The sequence below is a fragment of the Pholcus phalangioides genome, unplaced genomic scaffold (genome assembly GCF_987345545.1).
Source record: "Pholcus phalangioides strain wild (caught in Gottingen) unplaced genomic scaffold, Ppha-v1.0 ptg000015l_1, whole genome shotgun sequence".
NCBI lineage: Eukaryota > Metazoa > Arthropoda > Arachnida > Araneae > Pholcidae > Pholcus > Pholcus phalangioides.
This window is the reverse complement of record NW_028301608.1, coordinates 26,281,812-26,307,485: the sequence shown is the minus strand read 5'-3', so window position 1 is coordinate 26,307,485 and position 25,674 is coordinate 26,281,812. Positions and strand designations below refer to the sequence as shown.

Below are 25,674 nucleotides of genomic sequence, written 5' to 3'. Positions count from 1 at the left end.
ATGTAAGCTGGGATCTCCGGCCACTTCACGAAGTGGCTGGCCAAAGCCCGAAATTCAGACATTGGCCAAGTCAATTTACAACGAAATTGGCTAATTCGCGATCTGACCGGACACTTTGCGAACTCGCCAATTTCGGGGGCTTTGGCAGTAACATATATGGAACATAGGATTTAGAACTAACGGCAATTTCGAAAGTGGTTTTTTTCAACAGGAAAGGTAAATATTCCAATTAAGACTACATAATTACTAATCTATATATATATGTATAATGACATGTCCTGACTGACTGATTCATAGTCGCCGAGCCGAAACCACTGGAGTTATGAATATGAAATTCGGTCAGTAGTTTCATTTTATAAAGTAAAGACCCACTAAGAAAGGGTTTATACAAAATTCGACCCCTGAGGAGGTCATTAGGGGGTTCAAAGGTGATACAGAGAAATCACGCCGAGCTATATTTATGAAATTTGGTCAGTAGTTTGATTTTGTCACGTAAAAACCGACTCAGAAGGGGTTTTACAAAATTTGACCCCTGGGGGGTCATAGGAGGGTTAAATGGTTACAGAGAAATCACGCCTAACCGAAACCAGAGAAGCTATATTTATGAAATTCGGTCAGTAATTTTATTTAATGACAAAGATTCACTCTTCAGAATTCTACCCTTAAGGGGGTATACCTACCTCACAAGTGGGTTTAAATGCTGTGTAGAGAAATCATGTCGAGTGAAAACCGCCGAAACCATAAATTTGAAATTTGGTCAGTTTGCCACCTGGCAGTCCAGTGGTTAGGGAGCTAGCTTCTGACTGTGCAGGTCTGGGTTCGGGTATGGATGTTTACTAACACACTAATAAATACCATGGACGGATCGTAAAGATCTCTTGGGAATACGTGGTGATCACATTTAAAAAAAAAAAAATCTTACATTTTATGATGCAAGAAAACTCGCTAACAAGAGGTTTCTGAAATTTCACTCCCTAAAGCGGTCTCAAGGAAGAATTTTAGTATTACCACATTCATGCGAGCGAAACCGCGGTAAACAGCTAGTAAAAAATATAGACTATGTACTATCTCATATATGATAGTGGAGCATGAAACTACGAAGACTTTCATGAGCTAAATAGATTTAAAAAAGGTCATTTAAAATGTTTTAGTTAATATCAACTTTATTACTTTGTATATAACAATTGTTAACAACAACAATAATTAATTCGATCACGCAGTTTCAGAATAAGGTTCATCTAACAAAAAGCTGGAGATCATCTTAAAAGCTGGGCCTGGCTTGTCTTCGGGTACCATATGGCCTGAACCCTGGAAAGGAAAAAAAATGAGGGTATAGAATTGGTAATGAATAGATTTACTCATTCTCAATGTATTTAAAATTAAGTAGGTGATTAGTATTAATAAAGTAAGCTATTTGAAATTAATTCGTGTACAAGGTTATTTCAGTATGGACCCTCTAACTTTGATATAACATGACTTTGAAACAGCGATGTCGATAGAAAGTTGAAAGAAGTAGTTCGTTCAATGGGCGGGCGTGAAACATTAAGTACGCCGGTTTTCAAAATTAGTTATTACCTTCACTAGTAGATGACGCTACTTCATTCACGTAGTTACAAAAACTGACGAAAGATGGGGAACTACACTTAACAAGCATTTTTTTTTAATGTGATCAGCACGTATTCCCAAGAGATCTTTACGATCTTCCAGGGAATTTGTTAGTGTTAGTAAACATCCATGTCCGAACCGGGATTCGAACCCAGACCTGCGCAGTCAGAAGCTAGCTCCCTAAATACTGGACTACCAGGCGGAAATTCGCAGGAAAATTTCACGTCAGGTTCACAACACATTCTCACACATTCCAACATGTACCAATTCGTTAGAAATTCCGCAGAGGAATACGAGGCGCATTTGGGGTTTAGCAGCAGCAGTAGATGACGCCACAATCTCGATGTGATGTGCTTTATACCAGAGGGGTAGCCAATATTTTTCCACCACAAGCCGTGCTGCAATCGAGACTTTTTTCGATGTGCGTGCCACCTTACGGTTTTTAATGCAGGGACTGTAATACTCGTTTTCACAGGATACATTCTCTCCGTTTTTGCAAAATATTATTCGACGACTGTCCTCTTATTCTCATAAAAACGTTCAGTTTGTCACTCGTAAGTTCTAAATTGTTTTCATTTTTCAGACATAAATTCGATTATCATACCGATATGCGTACATACAGATTGTCTATGTACGTATATCGGTGGAAGTTCATCTTACCTATAAATAACATGTGGGCGTCGAAACCACAATATGAGGGCTTAAGGTGCTTGACCCTTCCAATAAATATCGTAAGGGGACTTACCCCCCCCCCATAAAGTATCCATGGGGGGGGGGGGTAATTACTATATGGAATGTAATTACTTATGGGGGATACTTTATGGAATTTAATTATTAATTAAATTCATATCCCCCATGCAGACGATCGTGAGTTTCGTACACATGGGACGTCTAGCAACTATGCCCAAAGATGAGAAATCGAACAGGAACGCACTGAGCAGAAAGTCATCATATAGCCCCATTATTTCAAGAGAGTAAACCTATTTATACTATACTAAATATAGGTTTGGCATTCTACATACAAGACCATAATTCATAAGAAAAGGATTGTTTAAAAGTTGGAGAGAATTTCTTGATTTTAAATTAGAATAAAAGTTCTTTAATTTTTGAAAAGCATTTTTGTGCCACTCCTGATACCATTACTGGCTAAAGGACATTATACCACTGAATGCCGTTGCTAGTTGGTGCGAACTACCGAGCACTGAGCTCTCTCCGTCTTGGGTTCTTCTCTACTTAGGTAGAGATATTGATCGGTCAATGGCAAAATGGTTGCTTAAAAATAGCCATCGGTGATTTTTTTTAAATTATATATAACCCTTTATACATAAAACATTCTCACTACTACAAAACAATATCAAAATACTGATTTACATTGTCAACAGTTTTCATGGGTTGAAACATCTTTTATCGCATCAGATTACACATACTTTCAAAAGCAAATCTCAAAGATTGCAAATATAAACAATATCTACAATATTAAACAATTCAATTTCACTCAAGTGACCCACGTCATCACTTGGACCCACGTCACACAAAAGAATTCAGTTCTTTCGCATTGCGGAGTCTCGTTCGTTAATTTTTAAAAGGCGGCAAAATGTTGTAACCTCTATCAGTTTATAAGGAAACAACTGAGATTGTAGGTAGCGAAAAAAGAACCACAGAATCACATGTTAGCAAAATATTATTAATAATTTGCCACATATTGAAATTTTTTAAAAAGTAATTATAACATTTTGTCATCTGAGCACAAATTTCAAGACTAGGGAAGTGTTTATTCCTTTTCTGAAACGTCCCGTATATCCAAAATAGGCGCATTTGAGGAAGATTTTCCCCCACCAAACACTAACAACTTATTAGGCATACAACCCAGGCTATTCCTATTACAAGAAATAAGGTAAACAAAAATATGTCACCCAAAATCAGGCAATGACTAATTTTTACAAGCAAAAACCATTGACAAATTGATACGAACCTTTACAGTCAAAAACACCAAATTTTCATATCTTTTAAGAAATCCAGCTATTTGTCCACCAAATGTCCATTCTTGATAACCTGTCAAGACCTTCGAACAAAAATTGAATGTACATGTATTGTATTTGTTGGATAAATAAGAAAATCTTGGAGACATGCGATGCTGATAAATATCGCGCAAATAAATATTTTTCTTTTCCATTCGCAGAGACACATTTTTACACCTCACTTGATTTTGACAATTTTTATCAGCTACAATTGGTGACTGCTTGTATTTGACAATTTTTTTTAGTGAAAATTGTAGATACCTCGTATATGGATCTCGATTTCCCTCATTTTTATGAAGGGTATATGGTCAACTTAGGTATTTAACTTGTCGTAGGAATTAATAGTTTTCTACCGAAACACCTTTGGTGTGTGCATCCCGGTAAACAGTGTATACACGACCACTTCGAACCTCAAATGTGCGCCGATCTCCCCATTAAAATATCTCACCACAGAGACCAACAGTCCAACAACGGTATAACTATTCAATCATCACACTTCACTCATAGTTAGGAAAAATAGATGGCAGTACTGTAACAAGCATTACGTCAGATTCACTACATTTACACGCACATTCGAACATGTACCGATTCGTTAGACGTTCCGCAGAGGAATATGAATGAAGTGCACATGTGGTTCAGTAGCAGTGTATACAAGATCCATATCCGAAACCTAGCGTGTTCTCAAAGGGGTGAGTGTTGAAAGTCTAGGCAATTTTCGAAGACATCAGAACTCCGCGAAGTCGCTAGACTTCAAGCGCGGACCGTAGCATATTTTTATACGGATAGGTAAGGAAGATTCTGAATTTGTTGAGCAAACTTTATCAATTGATAGATAAGTGTTACCTAGAGCAGTGCCCAGCTAGTCTGCGGACCGGTGCCTATCCATAGGAATTTTTTATGCACTCAATGTTCCTTATGCAAGATAGAAGTGTAGCGAGTTGTGTGGTCTTTGATTTTCGTATACAGGGTGATTAAGAAAGAATTATCTGATTCGAAAATGATTCTACACTCAAAATCGACCATTAGCAAAAATCGTTCAAACAATGTAGACACATTTTTTTTTCTTATATTCACATATATTACTTATCACAAGAGTCCGGTAAATTAGGCACGAAAAACGATAAAAATAGGCAGGATAAAAAGACCCTAAAATTATTTAAAATACTCACTAATAGAAAAAAAAGGAAAAATAACTAAAAGCTGTTATATTAAGGGTCCGAAAACTTTCTAAAAATTGACTGCACCCATTGAATCTGGTTTTTAAAAATGGATTATATAATAATTGGTGTGGAAATAGAAAAAAAGGGATAGAAAATGTATATAGAAGATGTCCATGCCGATGAAAATGATACAAGAAATCTACAATTCGGAAGTGGTCCATAATTACGAGCCGGAAGATACAGTTCGGTACATCGGTACACATAATACAGTCGATGCAGTTTGTAATGTTTACAATATGAATAATATCCCCCCCCATAACATAGTTTTTAAGTGCATTAGATTAATAACTGATCGATTAATCGGTTCGGTTAATCGATCAGTTGTTAATCGCAATTAAAAAGTTTAGTTGAATTCATCGACAAGATCAACTTGATCAAAATTCGATTACAATTTTTGATAAAAGTTTGTAATTTTACTTGATTTATTTGACTAAACCGATTTTATGCCTTAAATTAAGTTCCTGTACATAAAAAATTTCAGTTAATTGACCATATTTAAAAATATTTAAATTAAATTTTCAACCAACTAATCGATTAATCGGGCCAGCCCTAAATTTTTTAAGCAATGTCAGTTTACACTTAAAATATCTCATTTTCAAAGTAATGTTGCTCAGGCAACTCTGACACTGAACCACTCATATAGTATCGGAAACACCAAATTCAGATTACATTTGATATACACTTACTTTAAGTCCTAAATCTTCAGCAAACCATTCGATGCCAAGGAAGTTACAAGCCATATCAACATCGCCATTGTATAGCAGACCTTTAATATCACCACTTCCAATAAGCTGCATCACATGATCTTTCATATGCTCATACTTCTTCTCATAGGAATAGATAACATCTTCACTGAAGAAAAGTTGAACAATATAGAGTTATTAGCCAACAGTAAACTTCAGAAGACCATTCAGCACATCAACAATAATTATTTGATGCGAATCAACAATTTTATTGTTTGAATAATTCTTCTGATAATATAATATTATATTGTGTTCTAATCTGTATTATATGGATTTCATTAATGATTTACGTATTCACCTACAACACACATGCTCAACCGCGGTCCCAATGTGGTCCGTGGCCTCAATCCTAATTCTGTAATAATGAACTAAACAGCAGAGTTCCAGAGCACTTGAGTGTCCCACGACGCATATTCAAATAAGTTACAGTATCTGTAACTATGCAGCAGGACGCCCAAGTTATCTGAAAATGTGTCGCGGGCCACTTAAGTGATGTGGAACTGTGTCGCTCAGTTCGTTATTGCTCAAGCCCACATTGCTCACCATAATAGGGTTAGGGTGAGACGACTCGACATATATGTATATAAATGTGTGTATATGTGTGTATTTCTTTTTCCTCTATTCAAGTTCATGCATTTCATGTCCACAACACACATGCGTACTCATATTGTCGCATTCACGTTGCTCACCGAATAAGGTGCTAAGCGAGATGGCACGGGTGATCCCGAATTGTATACATTCCCCCCCCCCCACATACACACACAATACTTCTATTTTGTATATTTTCATTAAATCCACCGGAGCGAGTGAACTCAACCCAATAAAACTGATGCTGGCAAGTTATCAAACCCATTTGCTCACCAATAAGGTGTTAAGCGAGAGAGATCACTCGCTCCGATGGATATATATATACATATATATATATTATTTCACAATAAGATTCTCATTTCTCTTTCTTTTTGTATCCTGTGTATATACTAATATGGCAAGTGTAAGATAACAGATGAGATGGCATGGGGGGGGGGGGGAGAGCTCAATTGCCTTTAAAACATACCTCCATCCTAATATGTGTACATTGATCTTAACTAAACCCCGAAACTTCTCCAACTCCTAATCCCATCTCGTCTGTAATCACCACAAAATTTGTTAATCGCGACAGTACCCAATTGTCCGGGGAAAATATGTTGTAAAAAAAGTTAGTATGTTTTTTTTTTTTTTTTGACACAAAATAAAGTGTTCCAGAGTCTGCCACGAAGCTGGGCTGGAAGAGATCTCGGCAACGGGATAAGTCCGGTGGCAATGTTCTGGCGTTCATTAATTTATTCAGTTCGTTATTGCACTCCCCAGCTTGACCCAACCCATATGGGTAAAGGGCTTACATCCCGGAAGGGATAGAGCCGGGGTCTTATCTGGTCTGACAGTTCGTTATTGCTCTAGTACTTTGCTGTGGGCACTCGGGTGATGTAAATGCGTGCCATGGGTCACTTAAATTACCTGTAAATGTGTCGCAGGACGCCTACACTAAGTGACCCACGGCACACATATAGATCATTTGAGTGCCCACGTGCTGGAGCAAAAACGAACTGAGCGACACAGATCCACAGCACTTAACTGGCCCACTACACATTTTCAAATAACTTAAGTGACCTGCAGTACAGTTCCAGATCACTCAAGCGGCCAGCGGTACATTCAAAATCACTGACGTGACCTGCAGCACTGTTCACCTGCAGCACCGTAGATCACCCAGATCGCTTAAGTATATAACCCGCGGCACATTTACAGATCACTTGAATGAACCACCCCTTAGTTCCAGATTACTCAAGAAGCTCGCAGCACATTTGCAGATTATTCAAGTGGTCCGCAGCACATTTACAGATCACTCAAACGGCCCGCAGATCATGCATCTACAAATCACTTAAATAACCAGCAGTGCTATTCCAGAACGCGGGCCACTTCATTGAGTGGCCCGCGACACGTTTTCACATAAATGAAGTTGCCAGCACACTTCTTAAGGTTGAGCACCGTTTATCTACGGCATAGTTTCGCAACCTTTTTTGTCCCACATCGCCCCCTTCTTCAGAAAATTTTTTCTCCAATCCCCCCCCCCCCAAACGCAATCTAACCCATAGGATCCTATGTTAAACCCGTAGCTTCTACCGCCTCCGTGAAACATTCCATCGCACCCCAGGGGGCGTTAACGCCCACGTTGGGAATCAATACAGCTACAAAAATTCTGTCCTTTCACCCTTTCATACCCTTGTGCCACAAATGTGGTGGTTGCTTTTTCTCACTAGAGTTTTTCGAGTTAAGTCTTGATTTGAAGGATTGTGTAAGTTGTGAGTTAGAAATATGATGAATATGAATCCGAGGGCAGCACTTGAAGTTGAACTTTCAGGGAATTTTCAAGATGGCGTCCAGAAGAAAAATTGCCTCCGGGAAAAGTGTGATCACATAACATTTAGCAATAAAATTCTGGTAAAAAATTGCATGTAAAGATGATTATATTCCGCATCATCTTGGGTGAAAAAAAATGAACGACATGAAATATTTTTTCACAAAAAAGTGAAATAATTGAAAATTTGAAAAAAAAAATAACGATTTTTGCTGATATTTGTTTTCAATGGGGTTTTTTTGTGCCAAAAATGCAAAAAAATCTTAAAAATTCCAAAAAAATGAATGTTCAGATCTGAAAGGGGGTTCAAATGAAAGTATGAAAGTCAGTACGCGTGCACCAGTTTTCTCCAGAATGAATGAAAAAACAAATACAGGGTGGGCAAAAAGTCCACAGAAACTTTGAAAATGGAGAAAAACCGGAAAAATAACCGAAATAAAAAACGGTTCGCAGGGTTAGCATCGCTAGGTCACGTGAATGTTTCTAAGACAAGGGGAAAAAAACTCAAAAACAGCCGATAGGTGGCACTGACGAACACAATTCAAAGAAAAGGTACGCAAATTACGAACAGAATGCCTCCAAAGCGTTTATTAAAGCAGTATGTGTTCCACATGCCGAACACCACAGGGGATAACACATTGCAGGCGAGTCTCAAATCTAGCAGCGGGTGAGTGTAACAGGTCCACATACACGGTTTACAATGGTGAACTGGTTGTGGATTAGGAGCGCAAGTTCTTATAACCGTCCCGAAGTCGCTCGTACCAGCGCTACCCATCGGATGTTTTTTCCTGTCTTAAAAAAATTCCTGTGACCTTAACGATGCTAACCCTGCAAACCGTTTTTTATTTCGGTTTTTTTCCGGTTTTTATTCATTTTTAAAGTTTCTACAGACTTTTCGCCCACCCTGTGTAACATAAATTTCCGTGAGAACAGGTGACAATGAGCGAGTAAGTGAGGGAGTCAGTGAGTGTGTGAGTCAAGTGCGTAGGTAAATGAGCAAGTTACTGAAGAGATGAACAAGTGAGGAGCGGCTGAGCAGGCGAGCATTTGAGTAAGCAGGTGAGCGAGTAAGCGAGCAGGCGAGCATTTTAGTAAGAAGGTGAGTGAGTGAGTGAACAGGCGAGCATTTGAGTAAACATGTGAGCGAGTAAGTCAGTCATACGTTCATTTCCTCAATTGCTCACTCGATCATTCATACTGTCACTTCCCCCATTCGCTCATCACCCATACGGTTACTCACTAGGTCATTCACGCAAATTCTTTCAGCGAGTACCAGCAAGAGACAGAGCGTGGATCATATTTGGTGCTTTTGATCATCCATACCGTCATTCATACGGTCATTTATACAGTCACTTACTTCCTGAGTCGGTCACTCATGCGGTTATACGCCGCGTTATTCGTTAGCTCATGCAACAACTCATATTTGATCACTCACTCGTTCACACATTCACTCACTTAATGAACTGTTGAATATTCCCAACGGTGATTTTTCCCTTGGTGAATTGTTTGAAGGTGAATTTTCTGTAAACCAATGAATCTCAGGGTTGACAACTTCAGCAAAACTCAAAGAAATAACCATAATTTCAATTTCGTTGAAATAACTAGATATTTAATACTGAATTTAAAAGTAACATTGAAAAAAAGAACTCACCTGCATATGTCCCACTTGTGAACTGAAGGAGGAATGTGAAGGGCATTTCTGACTTCTTCCTGATGAAAATATTTATGTATTCTGGAGTCATCAAGGCATGTAACAACACCGGTTCCTGATTTTCCAAGTCCCTATTTTGAAGAACAAAAAATAGTTGTGATTTTTTTAGTCCCTGTACAACCGATGAACACACTTCTATCAGTTGTGGAACATGTCATCTTGTGATTTCACATGGTATCCGAAAATATGATGGCTATCATGTGGAACATAATTTGTTGCAGTAACAATTGTAAAAGTGTTAAACAATTGTTAAAATTATAAACGTTTGCCTAAATGTGTCTCATTTCTTAATAAAACGCCTTATGGTGGCGACATGTGCAACTAATCCCCCCACTGAAACAAAGTCCCATCATTCCACCAAGAGTCCTCCACAAAATTTCGCCTGTAGGCTACTTTAAAATAGGGTCTTTTAATTATGGACGCCCTGTATTTTATCTATATCCTCCCTCGGGTTCGAACCCGGGACCGTGACAGCAACCTTCACGGTGGTAGACGAGCATCTTACCACCACGCCGCTCGGGCGTATATGTTCAGCCCACCACTGGGTCGCTCACCCACTAGCTCACGACGTTTGGCTTCGGTCGCAATTGGTTCCTATAAATTTTAATATTAAAATGTGTCACTTTAAAAGTGATACACCGGTGGTTACATGCATAATCACCAATCGTTTCGATATATATTGATGGCTTAATTAAATTTCACTACATTTGTCACTTTTACCGGCGATTATGCATAATTCTCAAATAAAGTTGGAAACTGATAAATAAGAAAAAAATTAATAATCTCTCTTCTCTTCATTATAAATCAATTAATTATTTTTACCCGTACATTATTTGCATATTTCAGTCACATCTTTTGCAATAAAAATTAAAATAAGGGTGAAGAAAATAAAAACATCAATTTCAACATTATTAGTTGGTTTTCTTCACAAGTATCAGTAGACAAAACCAACATTACCATAGGAATTCACCCATCCTGGGCCATAGTTATATCAGTTAATTAAATAATTAACCGAAGGTTAATTCTCTGTTTATGACCAAAAATTAACAAATTAGGGTTTGGAAAGAAAAATTACTGTTAGCCTGATTTTACTGTCCGCTAACGGCGGGAGAATATATCCACAGGACCGATGATCAGAAAAATGTCCGTCAACTGGGAATGTCCATTACGGAAGGTTGCACTGTACTAAAATTTTCATTGATACATTTTATGCACAGTCACTAACAAATGGCTGGTTAAAATATTGTATATATGTGTCTATATATATATATATATATAAAATATGTCGCCCTTTAAATTTCACCATTCTGGGTCATAGTCATGTTCAGTTAATTAAGTAATTAACTGACGTTTTATCATATTTACCAACACGAGCGTGGGAACAGAATCTCAGTTAAACATGATAATTTCTTGGTTTATGGCGAAAAATTAATAAATGAGTTTGTGGAAAAAATTAGAATTCTCCCGATTTTACTGTCCGCTATCGAGAGTGTCCGCAAACGGGGATTGAAATACATAAAAGCTCTGTACCAGGAGACGGAGGATCAGAAATATGTCCGTAAATGGGGAATGTCCACTGTAATCGTAATTCTCATTATTCAGGCCGAGTGAACACAGAAATAACTTTTACCCAAGAACGAGAAAAAAGTTTTTCTTTGTTACACATAAAGTGGTAATTATTATTTAGAATTGAAAATGCGTCCGTACATTAGTTAAATGTAAGTGAACTTGCCATTCTATCATCAACATGAGATGAATATTCAAATAAATTCATCGTATCCACAATATCTCTTCCTACGCTTTTTTTATTCCTCAAACTGCTTCTTTCTCCGTTTTCGGAATTGGCACATTCTGCATAAAGATTGTACACATTCAAACCAGACTTGTATATTAAGTTGGTAGTACTCTGCACCTGAAATATGGAAGACCATAGATATAATCAAAGTATTATCAAAAATGGCATAAACAAACAAACAATGTAAGTGCAAAGTAACACACTACATTTTTATCTTGATTTCTCTGAAATTATCTCCAATCTACATATATAAAATAGCATGTCCTGACTGACGGATTCATCATTACCGAGCCGAAATCGCTGAAACTATAATTATGTAATTTTGTCAGTGGGTGCATTCCATGATGTAAAAAGTCAATAAGAAGGGGTTTTTCAAAATTCGATCCCTAAGGATGTCATAATGGGGTTCAAAGGTAACATTGAGCCGAAACCACTGAAACCATAATTATAAAATTTGATCAGTCGTTTTATTTTAAAATATCAAGATAAGATAGGGATTTGCGAAGTTTAACCCCTAAGAAGGTCATAATGGGGTTCAAAGATAATATAGAGCAATCACTCCAAGCCGAAACTGCTGAAGCTACAAATATGAAATTTAGTTAGTAATTTTATTTTATGTTCTAAAGACTCACTAAAGAGGGACTTTTAGAATTTCATCCTCTAAGGAGGTTCAAAGGTTATATGGGGCAATCATGGCAGAGCAGAAACCACCGAAACTATAAATATGAAATTCGGTCAATATTATATTTTACAATGTGGATATCCACTAAGGTGGGATTTATGAAAATCAACCTCGAAAGTAGGAAATCATGAGGCGTTCAAATGTTATATAGGGGGAATCATCGTCTGGTAATATTCAGTTTACCAAATCCACGCGAGCGAAAACACGGCAAACATCTAGTTGAAATATCTATTTTCATCTTCCTGCACTATTCAGTCGCATTACTGTGACCACCAGCTTATATCTGTGTTTCCAAAAGTGGGCAATATCGTCCCCTGAAGGCAATGGAATAGTCTAGGGGTGGTACAAGCTTTGGGATTCACCGACGTCAGTCCGACATGAGTGAATGAATGATCGAGTCGAGTGAGCAAGTTAACGAGTGAGTGAATGAATGAGAGAAACCGGCCTGTCACCAGAGTTAGCTCGCTCTCGCTCACTCACTCATCAGATCACTGAGTCAATCGCTAGATAGCTCATTCTATCACTCACTCACTGAGTCACTCTCTCTCTGTCACTCAATCTCTGGAGCTTGAGTGCTCGGGATCTGTCCTCTCGTCACTTGAGTGATCTGTGCTGCGGGCCACTTATGTGATCTTCAAATTCACCGAGGGCCGCTGGAAGTGCTCTGGAACTGTGCCGTGTTTCGCTCAAGTGATCTGATAATGTGCCATGGCAGCTTGAGTGATCGGGATTTGTGCCACGGGTCACTTAGTGGTGTTACAGTGTTGCCATTTATTTTCCAAAGTGTAAATGAAGTGTGATGATTGAAGATTTGTGCCATTGCAGGCCTGTTGCTCTCTGTGGCGTGACTTTTAACGGGTAGATCGGCTCGCATTCGCGCTTCAATGTTGGGAACCATAGAAAACCAACTTCAGCCGACCCCCACTGGGGCGACGGTGGAGTTTGAACCCGGTTATTCGCGATGCGATTCCGTCATTATGACCGCTCGACCACCACAGTGGTCACGAAGATAGGTTGGAAGAGATTTCAGCAACGGGATAAGTCCGGCGGCACACACAGAGTCCTGGTATTCATTCATTCATAGACAACATCTATGGACGATGTAGTGACAGCATTTACTCCATACTTAGCACAAATACAGTGGATGAGCCGGCTTGGGATTTCCCGAAGCTCTAAATGAAACGCGCGATGATGAGGGACAGAATAAAGAAAGAGCTCAAAAGTATATATATTGCACGGGAAGATGTGTGTGTATGTGTGTGTGTGTGTGTGTGTTAAAAATAAAAATTGCCAAATAATAATCGACTCAACCGAATAATAATTATGATTTTTTTACCTGTACATCACATTCATAACTGCATGGTTCTGAAAAGTTACAATTTTGTCTTGATGGAACGCCTACACAACAAGATGAGGTTACTCTATTCCACTGCCTGCAAATGTTATATGATACGGATTTATGTCAATTACCTCAGATTCATTCGAATTTCTGTTTGGCAGAATAAGAAACGAGAAATCAGATATAATACTCTAATATGTTCGTGTGCATAAAAGTTCTCTTTAGATGGAAAAATCAATGAAAATAATGCATGAGTATGTTGTAATTACTTCTCGATAGTAAATATTCATTTACGCAATGAGTAAACAAACCAAAAATTTATCAATAGAAATTCACCAACTAAAAACAAATCCGTTACCTTTAAATCAGTTTCAATATTATCAAATTTAGAGTTGAAGCAATTTTTATAAATCACAGTTGCATGTTTATAGCACAGAAATTGCTTGTTGAAATAACAGAAGTATTTTTCCTCCAGCATAAATGGCGTAGCCCATTGATGTAATTTATATGCATCTGTAGCATCTGTATGAATAATTTATGCAAATGTCAATAATTACATACATGTCAATTATTGTCATCATCATGCCCTTCCCCCCCCCCCCAGCCATCATCATCGTGCTCTCCCCATTCTTTCAATTCTATCTCCGCCTATGATCAAAGCTCTGCAACTGCTTTATTTTATTGGCAGGACGAGTGTACAGATTGTAGTCATCATCTTCAACTTGACTACTGATGTGTTAAAATATTATCCTTTGTGCTAGAGAATTAAAAAAATCCTAAGGAAAAATCACCATTGCAAACATCAAGTTCATAATTTCTACGCATGAAAAATTATTTAACATTTAATTATATATAACATGTTAGAATTTTCATGTTAGATAATTTCATAAACTATGAAATGGCCACGAAGACTTTCGAGAATAAACTACATAAAATGATTACAACATTGCACACAACTGTTCAACATTTTAAGAAAGCGAGATAACAAATATAGAGTATGGGGATCATACATACTCATCATCTATAAGACCATGTTGATATGCGAAAAATAAAAGAGAGGTGAAAATTTTGGGTCCGTCAAGAAAACCATTGCCAATAGCAAATCCCTGAAAAATAATGAATATACATACAGTGTATATGTGTAATGTATACGCGAACAGCACATCAATTAGGTAAATTTTTGAAAACTATATATTGTATTCAAGGTACTCCAGTGTTTGGTGAAACCGCTAATTGTATTTGTGACTAACCGATGGATAATTCAACAAAATGTTTTGAAAACTAGGATTAATGTTTCAAGCTTATTTTCTCTCTTCAATATCTCCCTTTTTAAATATTATTACGTTTTTTTTTTTAATTCGGTTGATACTGGGTTTCACTTGCTTTGATCAGTGGCACAAGTGGAACCTGTAGCTGATTGTTCTTTTAAATCATTCATAAAATAATGTTTATAAATGAAATTTAAAAAAACGCAAACAGAAGAAAATGTGCTGTGACCATAAAAATCCCAAATATTTTATTATTCTTGATATCCAAAGCTAATTAGCCATCTTAGTATTTAGAAAACTCACAATTAATCCCCCCCCCTCCTCTATTCTTTTAACATAAGGGGACATTATATGAAGCACATATAGTAACAGGCAAATGTGTGAATTTTCCAGATATAAAACTAAGTTAGCGACTAAAATGCGAGGATTTCATCACCTGTATTGATTATTTTAGCTTTAATGGTGGGCCATTGAAATGTGGATTTAGTAGCAATTCCCCCCTCCCCCCCAATTTTGATTGTAGCCGAGTCTTAATTTCGATTAGTTGTCCGACGATCATTCTTTGCTGACTTTTTATTAGTGAGCTTGACAAATTCAATCACCAAAATTTGCTTCAGAGAAATGTTGGTTTTTTTCCTTATATACATTATTTCTATGAAACTTCGTTCTTACTCCATTTCCCGCTCTCTTCTCATTTTTTTAATTAAATATATACTACTACGTTCAAAATCTTCCGACACTTATTTTATTACGGAAGAATGAATACAGATAGAACCTGTTTATTTTTGGTGTTTCCTTCGAAGTAACTACCCTGTGTAATTATGCACTTTTTGCCATTGTTCACGCAAAGACGTATATAAATGCGGATTGCAAGTTTCTTCTTTTTTTTTCCGCTGCAGTTTTTCGGAAACTGAGAATCGTTGCCTCTTAAGCAAATTTTCTATCCGAGGAAAAAGAAGAAAGTCACAAGGAGCAAGATTGGGGAATAAGCTGGTTGTGAAAATATCGGAATGTGGTGTTTTGACTAGTAATCTGACACTAGGAGGGACCTGTGAGTCCTTAAACGTCTGCATGGTTCGGTGAAACACAGATCTTTTGAAAAGCCAAGTCGTGAGTACTCCATCATGACAATGCGCCCGCCTTTCAGGTTCCTCCTGGTGTCAGGATTATTTGTCAAAACATCACATTCCGATAATTTCACAACCAGCTAATTCTCCTGGTCTTGCCTCGTGAGACGTTGTTTCTTGTCATGTTAATGTGGTGAAAAGTCTTGAAAACTTACGTTTTTCTTTATTCCTCGGATAAAGAATTTGCTTAAGGGGCAACGATTCTCAGGTTCCGAAGAAATGCAGACGAAGGTCTTAGAGAATGCGACAGAAATGATTTGCAATCCGCATTTACATCTTTGTATGAACAGTATCAAAAATGCATAATAGCACAGGGTACTTCGAAGAAAACACCAAATAAACAACACGTTCTATCCGTATTCATTCTATAATAAAACAGGTCTTGGAATGTTTTGAATGTAGTAGTAGACCTTTTTTAAATCTATAGTAGTAGCTAGCTCATTCGTGGGCATTATCCTTTTCTTCAGTTTTGTATCGCAATTGATGAAGCCAATGCAAGTAGGTTTATTTGTTTGAAATCAAATACAACTTTTGGTCGGACTTCATGAGCAATTTACTACCGAGTGTGTTGCACCGGAAGTGTGTTTCTGTATCTAACAGTCTCAGTGCGTATTTACAGGGGTTGGACAAAATAATATGAAAACCTGTGAAATGAGACAAAAAATCTTTATTAATTTTTTTTTCACATTTTTTTATTTTTGTTTTTTGTTTTCAAATTATTTAAATTTTAAATTTAGAAAAATTGAAAAATTAAAAAATAATTTAAATTTTAAAATAAATAAAACATTTTATCGTTTTTTTTCACAGGTGTTCATATTATTTTGCCCAACCCCTGTATTAGTGAGATTAGTGATTAGAAAGATGTGCTATTTTTATTTGTACTTATAGCTATAATTTATTAAATCATTCTTCGATAATATACACGGTACAAAACTAAGACCTTTTACACCCTTAAACTTTTGAACTGGTGATCATAGAGTAATATTTCTTATTATTTTAAGCATTTAAATATCGTATGTGTTATTTTAGTACTCAATCTCCGATATGTCATTCATTTTTCAAGTGGGCTGTACAGGGTGCCCTGTAAGTGCTAATTTTATCTGCGGCCTTATTTAAATGCGGCCTTTATCTCATGAACCGTTCGTCGTAGAGGTATGATTTCAATCTTAAAAATGCTCAAAATGAGTTCAAAAATTACCCTATACCAGTTTTGAGAGTTTGTCACAAAATAAAAAAAATTACATTTTTACATGGTCCCCCTGTCCTCTAACTTCCAAGTATAAAGTTGTTGCCCTGTCTTTTCTGAGCCCCAAAGATACATTCCATAGTTTAAATTATGTTTTAATTGCAATATTCACTAAGATATTTGAACTCAAAAACTGCAAAAAAAGTTGAGACAAAACAGTAAAAACTTACTCACAACGCTTCTCTTCACGCACCCATTTATGTTTTCTTTCCCAAGTTTCCTCCGCTTTTTCAATTTGAATATCTGATCAAATATTGCGCTTAAAAACATTGAATTTTTATTGTTGGACTCAGAGGAGAGACAGGGCAACAACTTTCTAATTGGAAGTTAGAGAACACAGAGGGACCGTATAAAGATTCTGATTTTTTTACTTTCTTGCACACTGTAGCTGATACAGGGTAATTTTTGAACACCTTTTGAACATTTTTTGAATTGGAATCATATCTCTACGGCGGATGGTTGATAAGATAGAGGCCACATTAGCACTTCCAGGACACCCTGTATATAATGGTTAATTCACAATTTTCATCATTTATTTAAAAAATATATATGCGCTTAATTTGGTGATTCCTCACTTGATGTTTTGTTTGTTACCTTCGGTGGGTTAGTCATATAGCACACGATTGACTTCAGGCGACCACCGATAGATGTCGTCTTCATTTGCAGCTGAACTCATTAACGCAGTAAATTTCAGTATAGTGATATAGTTGGTGTTGGGTGAAGTACAGTTGAATCCCGTTTTAACGAATACCGTTATATAGAAAATCTCGTTTCAACGAACACTTTTCTAATCCCCCAGATAAGTTTACATAGGAACAACGCAAAACCCTGGAATTCCTTTTTAACGAAATTTCGTTATAACGAAGGGATTTCTCCGGTCTCTTGGAATTCGTTATGACGGGATTCGACTGTAGTATGAACTAATAACGTTCCAGCATATGGCTTACTTTGATGTTAAGTCAACATATTCAAACTACAAGCTATAGCTTTTTTGTAGTGTTCAAATGATTTCATGCTCAAATATTGGCATTGTCTTGATGATTGGTGATGGAATTGAAGGAATGAGGATTATTCATGTTCAATAAAATATACTAAAATTTAATAAAATAAACTTATTTACAAGGCATGATTAGAAGAAATGTGTGCGTGTTGCTATCGCGATGATGGCGAGCGGAAATGCGCGTATGCGTCGGAGTTTTCTTGCCAAACGAGCATAAATTTCGCCAAACATCGGCGGCTTAGCGGCATACTCTATATATGCCTTCACTATTCAAAAAACTACAACCATGTGATGGTACATACGCAATTTACCTGATCCTCAAATAGAATATATCCATGTGTGTGCGTTCTCTAAAAAATTATATTTTTATGAAACATATGTATTACTCACCTTGAGATGTGCTCCAAGCGAACTATTCTGAAGAAGAACGGATAGCATCGGTATGTAAACACCAGCGTAGCTTTCACCAGTTAGGTACAGATCATTTTTCTTGAACTGAGGATATTTCACAAAAAAGTTCTTGAGTGCGAGGAAATTATCGTTTGCCGTAATATCATCGTTCGTCTTATACTCCTTAGAGTCAGAATACGAAAAACCAACACCAGCTGGTGCCTCCAAAAACAGTATATTAGCCACCTGCAATAATGCGCAAAATATCTCATGACAACTATGCAATTCTCTCACGAGACCAACGCGTTTATGAGAGAATGCGTAATTTTTTTTTTATTTTTTTTAGGTCCTTATTAACCAGAAGACATTATTTACAATGCCAAAATTATTTTGAAAAATTTTCTCCTTCAAGCACACTGATATCTCTGTCGTGGCGTAATAAATTATTTAATCTAACTAACCACACATCCAGTGAAAATACACTTCATTTCTAGAGAGAAAATGTAGATTATTATATAAACTGAAATTGCCTTATTCCAAGAGAAATTATTGGGAGATAATGTTTCCCCATCAGGATTTATTTTGAAAGGACCCAGTTCTTGCAGCATGCCTTCCATTGAACTACAACCAGGACCTCCATTCATCCATAAAACCAGAGGATCAGTCTTCGGTTTCTTTTGACTTTCTACAAACCTGAAATAAAGACAACGCATACTGAAATCACCAACAATGTTACCATTCGAGTATTTTGTCAGAAAAACTGAGTATGGGTCAAATGCATACCACAAAATCGGGGAGGAAAGAAGACATTTTTTTCATAGTTTTCATTCTGGTGTTTTTGATGTTGTTGGCAACAAGTAACTACTTGCCAATTGTTTCTTATATAACCATTATGGAATAACTAATTACCATTTTTTTACATGTGATATCAATTGCTAAATTTTATAATTTTACAATTTATATTTTGATTGCCCCACAACAGCTATTTTTTTTCAGTTTTGAGATATTAATCCCACATAAATTGATTTATTTGCCCTTGAAATATGAAAATAGGTTCTTAAATTGCAATTCATCAAAGTTGTTTAATGTTATGTTTGTCTCTTTACACGTACGAGAAAGCTTTTGGCAACAAATTTGGATTATCTCAATTCGACGAATCGGCGATAAATCTGGTAACCTTGTCTTAACTTAACCGCACGTTAGAAAAAACGAAAAAGAAGGGGAAAAATAGAAGAAAAGGGGGAAGTAAAAAAATAAATATGAAAAAAAAAGAAAAAACAGTTAAATAGATAAGTAGATAAGAAAGTATACAGAAGGTTTCCCTTTTTTAACCTCACACTACGGCAGTGATTTTTTTTTTAAAGTGAACGGCGCAGCTCCTATGGGTGTCGCGGTGAACTGGAGATATTGTTCTTTGTGACAATTTAGGCTTTGACGTGGTTCTTTCATACAAGAAAATATCCACAAAACTATTCTGGGGAGCCGCAGGTGAACCGTGAACTGGGTAAGAGAGCCACGGATTTGAGAACCACTGCCCTACGTGTTCGCCGCTGTGGTGGTCGAGTGGTTATAGTGACGGACTCGTGATGCGAGGATCCGGGTTCGAACCCCACAGTGGTGGTCGGCTGAAGTTGGTTTTCTGTGGTTCCCAATTTCAAGGCGCGGATGCGAGTCGATCTCCCCGTTAAAAAGTCTCGCCACAGAGAGCAACAGGCCTACAACGTTACAAATATTCAATCATTACACTTCACTCACAATTTAAAGTATAGATGGCAGCACTGAAATATCATACAGAACACTAGCTACACACTCAGACTGTTAGGTGCACTCACTTTGTTCCAGACTCTGCCACGAAGCTGGGCTGGAAGAGATCTCGGCAACGGGATAAGTCCGGTGGCAGAGACCCTGGCGTTCATTCATTCATTCATGCCCTACGTGTTCTCTTTCGTTCTTACATGTATATAGAAGAAAAAATAATTATGCTCTGGGGAAAAAGAATCACTAACAGGAATATAGAAAAAACGAGAAGGAAAAAAATTCGGTTCATAGGGTTGCAATAAAGCTTCGCGATGGAGAGGAGAGAGGAAAGAAAACACAAAGAACTGAGTATTTATTTTATCTCATTTATGTTTGGATGAAATGTTTCGTCTGTGATCGTAAAGGGATGCATTACCATGCATCAACTGAATGAATACATAGTTCAAAAATTATCTTAAATACGGTAATTTCCTGTCAATATGGAAGAGTTGACCACTCTAGCAGAGACTACACTAGTACGGAAGGGACTAGCTGCCTAACTATTTCGTTTCCTCATAAATTTTCTTGAGATTTTCACTGTTTTTTTTTTATTTAACCAGCAGAATGTTCCCATTATCCGTAGATGGCCAGCGTTGAAGTCTGCTCAATCATCCTGGGATGAACTGAATTGTTTTTCCTTTTTCACGTGAAGTTCTCAAAATGATGTATACACGGCGTATATATATATATTCTAGTTTTCATTATTATAATTATTATTAGTATTATTCCTCAATTTTTAACAGATTTGCTTGTACTATATAGGATGATTGTACATTTTTGAAAAGTGGTAGAGTGCCTGCTGCGTCCAATCACCGTTTTGTCTGTGATTGTGGGTTTGAATGCGAATTCTGTGTTTGTATCATACCTTTTTTCGATTGTATTATACCGTGAAAACTGTACAAGGTGCGTTCCATAAATAATGAGACCATTTTTTTCGAGATGCGACTATACACCACAGTGCCCTATAACCTGCTGGGCTAGGTGGAGCGGGGTGTTAGCTTCATAACGCACCCATTCTCAGTCCGCTCCGAGCTGCCGGAAAGTCAGGATGTGCGTTCTGTGAAGCCCGTTTTGAGCTTATTGTATCACTATGGAGCAACGTTACGCTATCAAATTTTGCGTTAAACTTGGGAAGTCCGCCGCAGAAACGTTTCTATTATTTCAGCAGGCCTTTGGGAGTGATAGCTTGTCCGAATCACAAGTTCACCGATGGCACAAGTCGTTCAAGGAGGGCCGAGAGGATGACGCCGACGAACCCCGCAGTGGACGTCCATTAACCTCCCGAATCGACGAAAATGTGACGCGTCCCGGATCAAAACCATGCTCATTGTCTTCTTTGATGTCAGAGGCATTGTCCACCATGAATTCGTACCTACCGAGGCCACTATGAACGCAGCTTTTTACTTGGAAGTACTCAAAAGGCTGAAAAGGAGGGTCGCGTGCTGCCGGAGTGACATCAAGGACGCATGGAAACTTCATCACGATAACGCGCCAAGCCACAGCACCTTCGTTGTCAACGATTTCCTGGCCAGGACCCATACCCCACGGGGGTATATATATATATATATATATACCATTTTTAGTGTATTTTAAAAAGCCAGGTGATGCATCAGCCCCCCTGACCCCCCCCCCCCCCAAATGACGGGCCCGAGCAGTTCACAACGAAAATAGACGACATTAGTATCGTTTGTCAGCTATTCCAAAGACAATGCCGATGATAATGATATAATTCCATTATGTCAGTACCTACCACGTAATTCAAGGCGCAAACATATTCATGTCAAAATTTGTGGCCTACTCCAATTTTTTTATCCTTATGTTTCTGCTTTAGTGTGATATTATGGGTAATCCAGAACTGTTCATTTAAAATTTACTATAAAGTTCTACGCCATCTTATAGAAGACATAAAAAATTTTGAAAAAACTCACCAGTAATGCAGATATTTCCCAGCACTGGCGTTAAGGTAGCCAGAATATTGTTTGAAGTTAATACGAAACGTTAACCCAGGCAATTTCTTAATCTCATCTTTATTGTCAGCAACACAAGCAACAATGGAAGCCCACATCGCTATAAACATAAAACTTGAAGAATTCATGTCTGAGTTAAGAATTACCTAAAAGAAAGAAAAAAAATGCTTTCACAACAAAGCCAACAACATTTCTTGCCAATCGACGCTCTGCCTTCCGATTTTTTTTTTTCTGCATCTGATGGTCTACATCAGTGATTTCCAAATTCGGCGTTAACGCCCCCTGGGGACGGTACAATGTTCCAGGGCATTGGTAGAAGCTACGAGTATAACATAGGATCCTATGGGAAAAGATTGTGTTGGAAGTCGATGGGAGGAAAAAAATTTCTGAAGAAGGGAGGGGTGGATGGAACAAAAAAGGTTGGGAAACACTGGTCTACATCGAAGATCTACATCTACATCAAGCGGTCGTGACGTCACTGAGGAAGGTCATCTCACCTATAGCAATTGGATGTACTACAAAAAAGGGCAAAGATGGCGCATGCGTCGGCCTGCTATATCCAATGGCTATAGGTGAGCGACGTCATTAGCGTCGCACGGAGGCCTTCTGCTATAGATGATGTTGGCATAGCACAGGTGTTTGAGCACCTGCTAAAATATCTTTATCGAGACAGAGCGATGGAACGTGATCTGGTTATGAGGAGGTTATTACGCTCGTTTTGACGGCGCTGAATACCACGCTCCCGAATACTGATGCTGACATGTACCTTCTATCTTTCGAATCTGTTGCGTCTTTTAATAACCTTTTCGCTAGAATATAATGCACTTTTTTAATTAAAATATAATATTGAAAAAAAGAGTATGAATTTTCACAATGGTTTCAAATGGTTTTTTGCAAAAAACCATTGCCTCCTAAATATGACATAGTGGTCTGTGGGTTCCGACTGACACTAAACTATTGCCGATGGCAACTGCTGAACCTAATGGATGATTTTCAACGTTGTTTTAACACATTTGTTTTAACACGTTGTTAGGCTCACTGAACAAGTTATTTGTGTTAATGTTGTATGATTATTATTTTTGTACTTCATATAGATATATAGATAATGTGAAAAATAATTTTTAGTTAACAAAAATAAGTTTCCAATAATAATGGGGGGGGGGGGGGATTTCACATACAGTTATACTGTACCAAAAAGTAAGAATGTATAGCGTATTCGTGGTAATTTTTAGAAATGCTGTTTTTTTTTACACTTTCAACGCTCAAATTACTTTACGTTATAAAAGCGCATAAGAATTGAGCTGTAAAAACATACCTGGTCTATCGTGTACCGGAAAGAAAATGTAGAAGCTTATTGAGCACAAAGCATGAAAAATACAGATACATCGGCAATTTTCCGAAATCGTTCTAAGGTTCACTAAGATCATAGTGATGAATTTTCTTTCCCCTGAAATTTTTTCAGCTGCTTAGTTTTTCCAACTGTGTCAAAATATTTCATTACAATAGAAAATGCAATTTGAGAAATGTATTATTCATTATGCCAGCTGTTGATTTCTTTGTTCAGTTTCCAGAATTGTGGAGAGTGTGACTATAGTTCGATACACAATAGATTTTACTTTGAAATCCACAGATGTTATTTGAACAGAGGTGTCAGTAGCATAACCATTCATAGAATTTAGATGGGAATTTTCTTTTTTTCTTAATAATTCCCCATTACGTTCCAGTGAAAAAAATAATAATAATTTCAAAGGAATCCTGATCTTGGGAATTTTAACTTGCCACAACCAACAACTGTTCATCCAAGAATAACTCAAGAATCCTATCAGTTAGAGGAACATTTATTTGAGTAAGGAGAAAGATATTTACTGGTTATCATATCGAGGTGAACTCGAAGAAAAAATCATCTGGTCTCGCTCGAGACTCGAACCCAAGCCCTATTTCAAACCGAGTAAGCATGCTACCATCTACACCACTGGAGACACGACTATGTCTTCCTTATTTCATGCATTGTGACGTGAGGCATTAGTAGCTTCCCTTAACTTCAGCAAATGGCCCCTCTAGGTGAGGCAGTAGAGAGAGAGAGAGAGATACCAAAGATACAGATATTTTTCTGTACATTTTATGTGTATTCTGTATATTATCAGGTGTGTGAACTCGGAAAGGAAAATCACCTGGTCCAGTGCTGCAGATAGTAGCATGCTTGCCTTATTTGCAAGAGGGTCTGGGTTCGAGTCCCGCACGAGAACAGATGGTTTTTCTTTCCACGTTCACCTCGATAAAAAATAGGCATTTGCCCAGGGCCCCATATGTTAAGAAGGACCACGAAATTTATAATAGTATATATTTTACTGAATTTTTATAAATTTTATTTGTTAAAATTTTGGAAAATCAAAGAATCTTTTCTAAATCACATCGCACATTTCCAAAGTATGCATTATTAGCAAAATCCTACTAAGCATCAATTTTATTATTATACCAATCAATAATAGACTTTGCACAGCATGTGCAATGCACCTATTGCGTTATTAAGTCCACGACAAAAGTATGTTTCAATGTGTCGCAGTCTTTTGTTTGATTCCTCAATTTCACATTTTGATGACCGTAAAATGATTTATGAAACGATGACAAGGAAGTTTGCATGTTTAACCAACATGAAATCCTCAAATCTTCATGGAGATTCTGTATATTTGCAAATTGCAAAAATTTGTGCATCTGAATCTTGCAAACACCTTTTTCAGATGAACTTTAACAATTTTTATTTTTGGTTCAGGTTTGTGACACAATGCTACAAATTTTAAATAAAGCTCGAGGTTTAGAAGAGAGCAGGGTTGGAAATTTTCTGACGCATATCAGTTTTTGGCGATTTAAACTGTCACGTCATAAACCGTATGCAAAAACCTCAAATATTGCTTTTCAATTTTTAAAATTCCCATTGGAAATACACACGTTAATTGCGTGTAATGTTTAAAGTTAAGCAAAGAACAAATACTTAATATAATATGCTAGAATAATTCTCTACTCCCTACAGAATTATTTTGAACAATATATATATATATACATGTATGTATGTGAACACACATACATACATGTATGTATGTGTGTTCTGGTAAAATATACAAATAAAGCATAGCATAAAAGCTGAAGGAAAAACTATGGAATGATTTGATATTCTTCAATGCAAAATGATTTTGACCTTCCAAAATTCCTTCAACTGCTTCTATATGAGTATAGATATTATGTGCTCTGTATAGATGCTGTGCTTTTTTCATAACAGATAAGTGTTTTAAAACTCTTTTACACCATATATGTAATGCTAATTTCAGTTATTAAATTACCTATATAATCACCTTTATTGTGCATAGCATTAGAATATA

The 25,674-nt window shown here is 37.1% G+C and overlaps 1 protein-coding gene across 1 annotated transcript; it reads right to left on the bottom strand.

Annotated features, from left to right (window-relative positions):
* Positions 1–1,212: 1,212 nt before the first annotated feature.
* Positions 1,213–22,440, bottom strand: LOC149075749 (lysosomal protective protein-like). The gene is made up of 10 exons (XM_089242137.1): positions 22,262–22,440; positions 19,067–19,229; positions 18,537–18,782; positions 14,520–14,611; positions 13,503–13,599; positions 11,422–11,601; positions 9,630–9,760; positions 5,530–5,695; positions 3,578–3,667; positions 1,213–1,308 (listed from the first exon to the last, which is right to left on the bottom strand). Exons 1-10 carry the CDS (start codon positions 22,426–22,428, stop codon positions 1,213–1,215), a joined length of 1,428 nt encoding a protein of 475 aa, XP_089098263.1. The 5' UTR covers positions 22,429–22,440.
* Positions 22,441–25,674: the final 3,234 nt, after the last annotated feature.